This window comes from Nansenia antarctica, assembly GCF_963989245.1.
Source record: "Nansenia antarctica genome assembly, chromosome: 10".
Taxonomy (NCBI): domain Eukaryota; kingdom Metazoa; phylum Chordata; class Actinopteri; order Argentiniformes; family Microstomatidae; genus Nansenia; species Nansenia antarctica.
In genome coordinates, this window is record NC_137680.1 from 18,046,068 (window position 1) to 18,057,845 (window position 11,778).

General features: G+C 44.4%; 1 protein-coding gene across 1 annotated transcript; it reads right to left on the reverse strand.

The window, feature by feature from the left end:
* Positions 1-1,115: 1,115 nt before the first annotated feature.
* On the reverse strand, positions 1,116-11,532 carry dcaf13 (ddb1 and cul4 associated factor 13). The gene is made up of 11 exons (XM_080540347.1): positions 11,425-11,532; positions 11,059-11,258; positions 10,809-10,916; positions 10,448-10,537; positions 10,144-10,299; positions 7,807-7,884; positions 7,614-7,696; positions 6,776-6,940; positions 6,037-6,172; positions 2,629-2,792; positions 1,116-1,773 (listed from the first exon to the last, which is right to left on the reverse strand). The coding sequence occupies exons 1-11, from the start codon at positions 11,492-11,494 to the stop codon at positions 1,686-1,688; spliced, it is 1,338 nt and encodes a 445-aa protein (XP_080396473.1). The 5' UTR covers positions 11,495-11,532; the 3' UTR covers positions 1,116-1,685.
* Positions 11,533-11,778: the final 246 nt, after the last annotated feature.

Here is an 11,778-nt window from a genome sequence, read left to right on the forward strand (position 1 = left end):
TAGAGACCCTTGTTTGAAGAAACAAATACGGTCCTCTGGAGCCAAGTATTCCAAACACAATTATCTCCCTCCATCCATGGATGCACTGTAGTGAAATATAGAATAAGCTCTCTTGCCTTTTATTTTGCAATCATGTTAAATCCTGTCTAACCCATCGCTGTCATCCTCTAGAAATGGGTTACTCGCATATTGAAATAAAGACGTCTGGTCCTCCCTTGTTTGTTTTCTTTCGAGTCCTTCCCCCACACTCTCTTTCTCGCTTTCCTCCAGGTTGTTAATTCTTGGAGATTTCTTAAATGCACAAAAATGGATGCAATGAAAAAATCCCGATAGAAGAGTAGGCGGAGCGATGGAAACACGTAGAACAAAGCTGAGCGGCTCCATAAAAAAGGAACGGGAGAGGGGGCGCCGACGTATGTTCATTGACAACAGGCAGAGAGCACTTTGCAAAACGTGGACTGGAAACCCATCCAGCTGGACCAGATGATGATGATAAGTAGCCTACTATAGGCCTGCACTATAACACATCATATTCCAGTGGATAATGAGTGAGAATATCAAGCATACCATGACCTCCCCTGAAGATGTATTTCTGTCTTATTACTCATTTGACCATGTATTATTTGGGTTTGTCCTTATGCAAACCCAAAGCGTGTCTGCTTTTTAAAACCCCTGTCAAAGACCCATGCCCTCTCACTCCCACCCATAACCCCTTCCAAATTGACACCCCTCCCCTCCCACTCCCTAAGCATTACCTAATACCCCTCCTCTCTCTTCAGTCCCAGCCCTTACCCCTTCCAGACATCCTTCCTCTCCTCTAGTCCCAAACACTAACCTCCTTTAAACACCCCTGCTCTCCTCTCCAGAGCCTAACCCCTCCCAAACATCATTCTCCACTCACTCTCCAACACTATAACCCATCACACACCTCTCCCCTCTCCCTCTCATCAGGATTAACAGTTGATAGGATTGTGAAATAAGGCCTGCGTGTGGATGGCTAAGTCCTGCAGCAATTAAGTGGATAGAAATCATACCTTATTAAGACTAAGTCAATTAGTATCAATATACTGACTATACCCTCTCTCTCTCTCACACACACATACAACCTTGAGACGTCTTTATTTGCAGTTGTTCAATAATAAATACAAAACAGTCCAAAAGCAATCAAAGCCTTTGCATCAAGACAATCTTATATTGTATATACTGAATAAACATAATGTATATAGGTCATGTATGTGGTGTAAAGAGATCCAGATATCTGAAATATATTTTCTCCAAATCTTAAGATAAAAAAAAAGAAAAAAAGATTTATGATGTCAGTAGCGAACATACAAGCAAAGTCCATCTTTTCATAACGATCAAAAACAAACACAATCATACAAATACATTGTTCTGCTGATCTTCTGATCTTTGTATATCACATTTTATGTACTGTCTGAAAGTTAAAAATTCTATTTCAATACAGAAGTATTGACGAAAATAACTAGCTCCATAGCATTCATGGAATCATCATCATTTTCATTGGCAGCAATGACTTAAATAATGTCAACATCAACGATCTTCAAAACATTGTCCCATATTGCTCTTCTGCAAACAGCCTTGGAGAGGAGGAATGAAAGTCCATTCGGGTGTGTAGAGTCAACAGAGTGGCTTACTACGGTACTCATGCCGGTGTCCATTTCCCTCTATTTCACGACGGCCACCACGTGTTTCTCCTTCTCCGTCAGCACTGGGGCTGAGCCTGGCTTGCTGTGCTTGCGTACGTTCCTCTCCCTGGAAAGCACACACAACGAGGACCATGAATAACTCAATACTCAAACTCAAGAGATCGACTCATGAGAATATTCAGGGAGACAAGCATTAGCAGTGTAAACAAAGCAGGTCGTTATGGCCCCCGGACTCACGTCATCGACTGACGTACTCCACGGACGTAAAAAAGAGCATGTATATTGCAATCCACATAAGTGTGCTATTATCTTTTAAAAAAACAACAACAATAAAAAAACAGACTAATCCATTAACCCGTCACATTTGCAGTGATGCAGGCAGAGCTGGAACGATCGCCGTTACACGTTAGCGTAGATAAGCAGCAGCCCAGGCCTAAGTCATAAGGGCACATCACAGCAGTCATATTTTCCATTAGGCGAGTGTGCCTCGGTAGGGCAGCCCTATTCTGGCAGCCGGCCATGGCAGTGTAACCGCTACATGGACACTAGGAGGACCTTCTGCCATAGTTGGAGCGAGGCCAGGACAGGTCCGATCCTCCGGTGTAAACAGAGACCGAGACTTTCCTTTTGCGGTAGCAGCCAAAGACCAGGCCGACCGCCCCCCCCCGGATCACACCTCAACCTACGGAGTGCCAAATAACCTCCAGAGTAACACGATTTTACAAGCCCCCCGGTTGAGCTGATAAACATCTTCGTTGAGGATAGACACGACTCGTTCTGTGGCATTACAGCTACTAAAAAGTCTATCGGAAGTAGTGAATCAGTCTGGTTTTTTAAATGTCCCAGGCCTCGTGTTTGGAGAGTCTTGATTACCGCCCCTAACCCAGAGTGGCTGGTCCTCTACTCGTATGCAGGGAGGGAGGGGAGGGGGAGTGGGGGGAAAGAAAGAAAGAGCACTTACTTCCTGCGGCGTGCCTCCTTCATGACGCGCAGCTCCTTGCTCTGGCTGTAGATGACCTTGGGCAGGTGGCGGTGGCGCGCGATGCGGCGGACCTGCGGGTGGTGCTGGAACTTCTCCTTCAGCTTCTGGCTGTAGTTCAGAGCCGCCTTCTGCCTGGGAGCCAGCTACAGGAGGGCACGGGGGGGGGGGGGGGGGAGAAGAGAGAAGGAAAGAGGAGAGGAGGGCAGGGTGGGGTGGGGTTGGTTAGAGAGGGAATCATACTACAGCTTTTGTTTGAAGCTCAGCGAGGCGTGGCTAAACTGATCAGGTCACATGAACACTCAACCGACTCACGACTCCAACCTCAACATTTCGCCAAATTGCTTCTACCTTTTAAATCCCACCTCAAAACCTACCTGTTCTCCCATGCCTACAGCCTCCCCTACCCCTAGCCATCTCCCCCATCCCGGCCCCCCCGCCCCCCCCCCCCCTTGACACGCATACAACCTCCCCTACCCCTACCCATCTCCCCTAATCCTGCCACCCCCCTGATATGCATACAGCCTCCCCTACCCCTAACCACCTCCGCTGTCCCTACCACCCTCCCCCCCCCTCCCGGTTCGCTGACTCTGTGTTCCATGTTACTTGTTGTTTTTGTGTTTTCCGTATCCCCTATACTGTCAGCGTCTTTGAGCCTCGGAAAAGCGCTATATAAATTCAATGAATTACTATTATTATTATTATTTACCTGTCCAATCCTCTCAGATCTCTAATAGTGTATAGACGCTAGGGGTGGACTCTGACTCCCCACTTCATTACATCATGGCCTGTATGAGATTACACCTCCACTCCTCCCTCCAAAACATGCCCCTCTCCACCGCCTTGCCTCAATGATGGAGCTCCACACCTCCCAAGGTTACTGCAGCAGAGGTAAGTTAGTAGACAAGAAAACTCCTGTGTAGATGTGAAGATGGAATACTAAACAGGAGGGGGAAATTCCCTTCAAAGGGAATCAATCTAGTGAGATTCACACGGACGCCTCGTTCGGATACGCTTATCAACCGGAGCACCGTAATGAGGACATGGAGGACATTTGCCAGAGAGGAAAAAAGAAAAAAAAAGAATCAGAAAATAAAAATGTTATCAATCAGTTAAACACATCAGTGTATCTCTCACAGAATTAAACCGTGGAAAAAGGATGTGTGTTCAGCATGGGATAGACAGATGTATTTTTAACATCGACATCTGCTCACTCAACCACACACGTTCACAAGTACTTCACGTGTCTTTGTGACTTCGATACTTATCCATAACTGAGCATTTTGGTTACTGGTAAGCATTGTGGGCCGCATGTTGGCCCGTATGTACAATAAGCAGTAAATAAAGGTTGAAACCTTCACATTCACGTCGAAATCAATGACGGTGTTAAGAGTAGACGACAGGGCCAACACACCCTTCACTCTCTATCACCCCCCCACCGCCTCCCCCCCATAAAAACCTCGAGACTCTGATTCTCTTAGGCGGAGGCTCTCTAAGTGTGCGTTCTTCAAGGGCTTTTATTCTAATTAAAAGCAATGATTTTTTTCCCCCTCAAATTCAATTTGTTTGGAGAAAAGCGAATAGCTGCTGATCCTGTTGAAGCACACTGCCTCCCTGGGCAGAGCAGACAGGACAGCCTGCTAAACGCTATTTAGGAAATTCTGAACAAGAGTGAGATACAAGGAGGAGCGCCGGGTGGGGCAACACTGATGCTGCATTATCTAACATAACATAACCAACATATTGGGTTTACAATATCCACCATTTCTGGAGGGAATGAGTGTGTCTGGAGATAATTGTGATTGATAATTGAGTCAAATTTTGTGTCATATATGAATTACAGAGTCATTACAGTATAATATGGGAATGGATTTACAACATGCAACAATGTGTTACTGGTGCATAGAAACCTATATGACTCCATCTCCCAGTAGGAGTGTAAATGTTACTCCACGCAATATCATAAAGACTATAGTTGCCTTTCCATCCCTGTGTGTGTGTGTAGTTCATACTTGTGGGGGGGTAAAGGTCATCCTATAGGAAGTCACCAGAAATTAGCAAGATGCTATACTGTAGATAGAAACTCAAAGACTTCGCCAGTCTGAAGACTTTCTCCTCCTGAGATTAGACATATCCTTGATTCAGCATTTCTTTTTAATTAAATACCCTTCCAGTACAACTGGATTGTTAATTCTTCATTATTTCCAGAGTGCCCGCTTTAAGTGATTGGACGATTCAAACTGCTGATAGGAGCAAGGCTCGTCTGATCTGTTTAAGTGCAAAGCTTACGAATAAATCTTGTCTTACATACTGACAGTAAAACAAGTGCCAAAAGTTTGCCAATTCTCCAATGTTAAGCTGCATTAAGGGAATAAGGAAGAGTGAAGCCGATCGGGAACGAAGGGCGGATATTGGAGATGGCACAGCAAAATGCCTTCAATCTCTTTAATTCATCCTTAAATGGACATTTTGGCATCGGGTCAGAGCAGCTGGCCGTTCAGTCTATTTTTCATGAAACCTGAAAAGAAGAGTTGAGTAAATCATAAGACACTGTTTCAGGAAATATCAACTCAAGAACTTGTCACTCTCAATGACGCAAGAACCTCAATAAGTGAATGTTCAGCATTAAAGAGAAGAGCATAACTGATCTCAGATCCAGCCTTTGGAGCTGCATCGTTACTTCCCGCACGGGACAGGCCGTCATTTTTCGAAAAACACATTGCTCCAATCTGCCCCTGGCGTCCCTGTACATTATTGTTATTGAAAGTGATTCTGCTGTAAGTTAGCATCCATCAGAGCACTTGGCAGTGGCGTGGTAGTTGCTCCTGGCACATCTGCCCCACTCTCACCCCACTGAGAGGGTGGGCACCGGGCCATAGCAGGTCATAGAGGAATCCAACAAACTCTCACGCGGTCAAAAAGCAGCTCCACTGAGGGAGGACAGAGCCCTGCAGCAGCCCAAACAAGCATCAGAAGAACATAATGATACTCGGTAAAAAACTAAAGGTGTCATTCACTCCATGTAAGTCGTTGCAAGGCGTGAGCTTAGAATTATAAGGTTCTAAATCTCCGTTTAGGGTTGTTCAGAGATATTGAGCGTCAAAGTTTTTACATTCCATTATGTTTTGTGAGATGGAACCTTTGTATTTTATTAATTACTAACTAAAAAATGTCAACATTTTAAAAAATAACACCACACAGGCATTAAGACATTTTGACCAAAAAACCTTATAATTCTAACGTCACGAAGAGCAAAACAATTGACTGGGAGAAAGCAAACTGCATTCAACAACACTGCATACAGTAGGTGTGGCTGTTGTTTTCAAGATTGTTCTGGCTGCTAAAGAAGTCGGATGCCAAGGTGAAAAAGGAGAGGGGCGGGACTCTTACCATGCCCAGTGCGTCTGCGGCGTTGGCCTTCCACAGACGGATGTTCATCTCGTCTGAGCCACTCAGGACGTACTTGTTGTCCGCCGACCACTTGATGCATATGACGTGCTGCATGCGTTTGGTGTGGTAGACCTCCCTGTTGACGTGGAAACAGACAGACACACACACACCCGCAGTCAGATGATGCCAACTGTAGTTCAATGTCCTCTTGGTCTAAAAGTGTACTTTGAGAATCAAGAGGTGGCTCTCAATTAGTATTTCATTCCATCATGCACCACTAATAAAACCAGGGGGTAAGTCTGCTGTCACATTACTTCTCAAGACCCTTATTTACGCTGATCCACATATCAAAGTGCTTAGCAGACTGCAGAATGTTCAGCTAAATCACAAGCTAGGCCATTTAGATGCTGTATCAAAATCAATAGCAAGCCATGAAACACAGGCAATAGGTTCAATAGCCCCACAAACAAAAATCAATACAGTCCTGCATTAAAGAATTATTCTAATTTGACTTTGTTAGAGATGGTGTAAATCTAAGTGCCATTTTATTGTGCAGCGCTATGAAGTCTACTAAACAACCACTACAGTACACTCCGTTTTGTTTTTAGAAAAGTGTCGGCTACACAAACTTGTTAGAAACACGTCACGAACAATTGATGTGAACAATGAACAGGTATCACGTGGAAGAGAAACAGTTATCCTGGTTATTCCACAGCACGTTACGTTCGCTCACACTGACCTGCTGTGGCCGTTGTCTTTAGGGAAGATTCGGATGGTCTTATCAAAACTAGCAGAGACAAACTCCTTCCCGGTGGGAGAGTAGTCTACGTCCAGCACAGCGGAGACATGGTCCATGTGCACCATGACCGGCTTCTCCAGGTACCTCATGTCGTATGTGTACAGACTGGAAGGTGGAGAGAGAGAGAGGCACATCACCGTGGGTGGACAGGGCTTTAGATCACACCTTAATGGACACACTCTCACTCACAATACATTGTAATACATCTGAAATTCATTGTAATAATTAGAAATAACTACAATACTTACAAAGTAATAACAAATATCTCTCTCTATATATATTCAATCAACAGATCAGGGTTATGGTTAGAGTTAGGGCTGGAAAACATTTCTCTATGAGTTCCTTCTATGCACTACAGCAGGGTTCGACAGTAACGCTGTTTTACTTGCCCGGAGCAAAGCATTCGCCGGGTTTGTTTGTGCGAGCACGACGACGCTGCTAGATCCCGGATAGTTTTACCTGTGTGCAGGAAGAGACGGCGCGAGACTAGACTAGATGATCGTGAGTGAAGATATTACCAAAGTGTACGGGTGATCCGACAGGCGCGTACACTTTGATAATATCTTCACTCACGATCATCTAGTCTAGTCTCGCGCCTGCGCCGTCTGTTGTTCTTCCTGCACACAGGTAAAAATATCCAGGATCTAGCAGCGTCGTCGTGCTCGCGCAAACAAACACGGCGAATGTTTTACTTGCTCCGGGCAAGTAAAACAGCGTTACTGTCGAACCCTGTATACAGGAACACATATTCTACATCATGTGGAATGTTCTAACTCACTTGTAATCCTCGTTTGAGCATGTAAAGTTATACGCTTCCATGGGATTCCAGCACATTGTGTTGCTCCTCATACTCATGATCACCTAGAAGAAATTGAAACACCACCAACTTCAATATACGTATAATAATATATGTACTGTGGACGTCAAAGGAGATGGGAGAGAAGGGCACATGTATGGAGATAGAAGTGTACCTTTTTAAGAGGTGCAGATTCCCTCATGTCATACAACACAATGCTTCTGTCAGAGGCACAGCTTGCAAGAAGGTCAGTCTGAGAACAGAGGGGGGGGGGAAGGTTTTCATTCAGCTTTTGATTCGTTTCCAAAACATAACAGACATCAAACCCACGTTGGCTAACACTCTCCTTAACTGTGTGACATACCAATTAGGGCTGCACGATAAATCGATTTTAAATCGAAATCGCGATTTGAAATGATGCGATTAGCTAATCGCAAAGCCTGCGATTTGCCTGCGTTTTTTTTTTTTTTTTAAACTTTTATTTTACCAGGAAGTCACATTGAGATTAAAACCTCTTTTGGAAATTTGATCAGCACTCATGGAATGCCTCTTGTCCAATCAAATTACTTGGTCTCTTTATGACTTTGAACCCGGCGCTCTCAGAGCGAATTTACGAACGCAGGCATAGGTTGTGTCACGACAGTCAGTCCAATTATTATGAGACTTTGGGCTAACGTAACGGAGACAATTAGACACCACATGGCTTACTGGACGTATGATAAACGTTAGTATGTTATAATTGCGACAGGTAAGTGTACAATTTCACTATACTAACTGTACCAGCCAAGTGCATGTTGGTGCTGTTAGTCCAGCCTTAAACTTAGCTTAGCTAACTTGTAGTCTTTGAGACGGTAGCTTAGCTTAGCTACTCATGCTAACCCGGCGTTAAAGTACAGACACAGAGTTGACAGTCTCAGCAACCTGCGGGTTGGTGTTTATATAGTATAGCAGGCTTATGGATACATGGAAGTTAACTGTTCTGTTGTCAAACATGAATGTGTCCTGTATGCATAACCTCATACCATTCGTTCATACCAGCCGGCTTTAAAGACGCAGAGGTTAGCCTAGCCTAGCCTTGGGCTGAAGTATGTCACAGATTCCTAAGTCAAGGTGACGTGTGTCTGTGCTCCATAGTCAGAGACCACCATTCTATCATTCATCAGTTCGACTGTTGACCGAGTCATCTAGATGTGGTCCTTTCAGTTATAGTCACAGTGTATCCCCAAATGATCATTTTAATAGCTGGATCATCTTAGAAAGTAGCCACCTGTCTAGATGAGATGAGGTTATCATATATACAATTCATATCTTTTAAGTTCTCATCCTTGCATTAGAATTAGAGCAGTTAATAGTTTGATGGTATCATGTGGTAATGCTATCTGAAAATAGGTGATATTCATCCAATCACCTGCCAAGTATTTTTTGAAAGTACCTGCCCTTTTCCAAACAGCTTCCAATTAAGCTTTCCTAGATGGTTGTGTGAAACAAACCACCTGAGTCAGGTTAGTAATGCTCCATCACATGTTTTAATCTGAAGCTTGATTTTAAAGCAACCCAACTTTAAAGCAACCCAATGTAAGTTTAGTTCTTTCACTCGTAGCTCGGGCTGTGGGGGTGCTAGAGGAGGGAGCCTCTAAGTCCCCTGAAGACGTACAAACAAACTGCACGTTGATACGACCTTCCTAGCCGGAGATATGGCCACACTTTACAAAAACTCCCTTTTTTTTTTTTTTGCTATTTAAAAAAAAAAAAAACGCTAATTAATCGCAATCGTACGGAGCCCCCCTGGGGTCACCTAGGAGATTTTTTTTTTAAAAGAGTAAACTGTGCGCACAGTTTAGTAAACTGTGGCCTCAGATTCATAAACTGTGCGCACAGTTTAGTAAACTGTGGCCTCAGATTCATAAACTGTGCGCACAGTTTAGTAAACTGTGGCCTCAGATTCATAAACTGTGCGCACAGTTTAGTAAACTGTGGCCTCAGATTCATAAACTGTGCGCACAGTTTAGTAAACTGTGGCCTCAGATTCATAAACTGTGCGCACAGTTTAGTAAACTGTGGCCTCAGATTCATAAACCGTGCCCTGCCCTCAGTTTCATAATCACTCCGCACTTGCGTAAACCGCGCGGTCTCGCCTTCATTTCCCTGTATTCAACTGCAGCTGATAGCCTGGATCGCAATGGGTAAGCCAACTTCTTTGATAGTGATATAAGTTAGATATTAAGCTTTGTGCTTTTATAATTTCCACATTTTACTGTGCATTGTTTGTGTTTTTCATGCAAAAAAAAACATGTGCGCACAGTTTATGAATCTGAGGCCACAGTTTACTAAACTGTGCGCACAGTTTACTCTTTTTTTTTTCTTTTCTCCTAGGTGACCCCAGGGGGGCTCCGTACAATCGCGATATCTGTCCAAATAATCGCAATTCGATTTTTTCCCCCAAATCGTGCAGCCCTAATACCAATCCACACAAATTATGACTGAGAAACCAATAGAGAGAGAGAGAGTTCACCTCCACAGGGTTGAAGCGGACACAACTGAAGCTGTCCACTCCCCAGGAGAAGGAGCGGATTGGGGTGCTCCTCTGCTCATCCCAGATGTCCACCTGCTGCCCACAGGTCACAAACACACCGTCCTTCTGGTGGTGGTCCATACCGGTGAACACAGACTGGAGGGAATACAAAAACAAAACACCATCATCATCATCATCAAAGTGATGGGGCAACAACACCAAATCTGTCTACATCATCATATGTTCTTGTTCAATTTGACAGTACTTAACAGAGACAACAGCTGAGCAGAAGACACTACAATACCTTTCCGAGAATAGTGAGAAGAGGTTCCTCTTCTTCTCCGTAGCCAGGAGCCTCCATGTTCCACTTTTTGATCGTTTTGTCATCACCAACCTGTTATGTCATAGACGAGAGGGAGAATTATTTTGATGGACATTAAATGCTTTTCGATTTGAGATGCAATCTCACAAGACTGCATTTCAGGTGAAATGTTGACCTCTTTGAGATAATTTGGTATTTGATTTGACCTTTATTTAACCAGATCAAATCAATTGAGAACAAATTCTCATTTTCAATGAGGATCTGGCCAAGAATTAAAACAAACATATAGCAGGGGATGATGAATAAGAAAGAAGACGGGGATGATGAACAGAAAATCAAATACCGTAAAAAAGGAGGTGCCACAGAAACGGACACACATCCCCCGGACAAAGCCTTCATGCGCCTGAAGTGTCCGGACGCACTCTCGTTTGGTCAGGTTCCACACCTTCACCTGAGGATTACAACAGGGTCAGAGAGTTACACGTTTAGAAGAACAATTAGTCAACTATTGAGCCTGTTGCGATGAAGCACTTGTTGCCAGGGACCAACCCATCATGTCTTTATTAGAATGTGTTTAGAAGCTGTTACATTACCTCTCCGTCGCAGGAGCCGGACAGCACCGTGGAGAGGCTCTTGGCGTGCTTGGCCATGCAGTTCACCCCGTCTCTGTGTCCGTCCAGGGAGGCCACGAAGGGCTTGGCGAACACCCGCTCCAGTTTCGTGGCATTCAGAGCCCGTTGGTATTCTCTGGGCACCTCGAACGGGTTGAGGGACGGGTCGTAATTTCTAGGAACTGTACAACAAACAAAATGTAATCAAACGTTAGCACCTAAGTTACTATGCAGATCACGATCAGTAGCCAATAACCAGTATCGGCCAGGCGACACCGACACACAGGGAGGACCAGTCCCACTGATGAAGCCCTCCAGAGGGGTGCGGGTCTAGAGAGCAGGACTCACCACGCTGGATGTCCATCTTCGTCTCGCGGACATAATCGTCCGGATTCCTACAGAGAACTTTCACTTTCATTGCGTGTTGTTCAGAATCCCGTATAATGTTTTCGCAAAGGTTTTTATTTCTCTAGTTTAAAAAAAAAAAAAACTCAACGTGCGGCCATGTGTTTATGTCAGGGTGTACGACGTCACGTGGCGCTTCTTCTTCTTCTTCTTCTTCTTTGACTACAGCTGATACTGGGAGGAGAGGTCGAAGCGTTTGAGTATACACTGCCATCTAGTGGTGATGTGGAATAGTTTACAGTTGAGTATAGGCTGCCATCTAGTGGTGATGTGGAATAGTTTACAGTTGAGTATAGG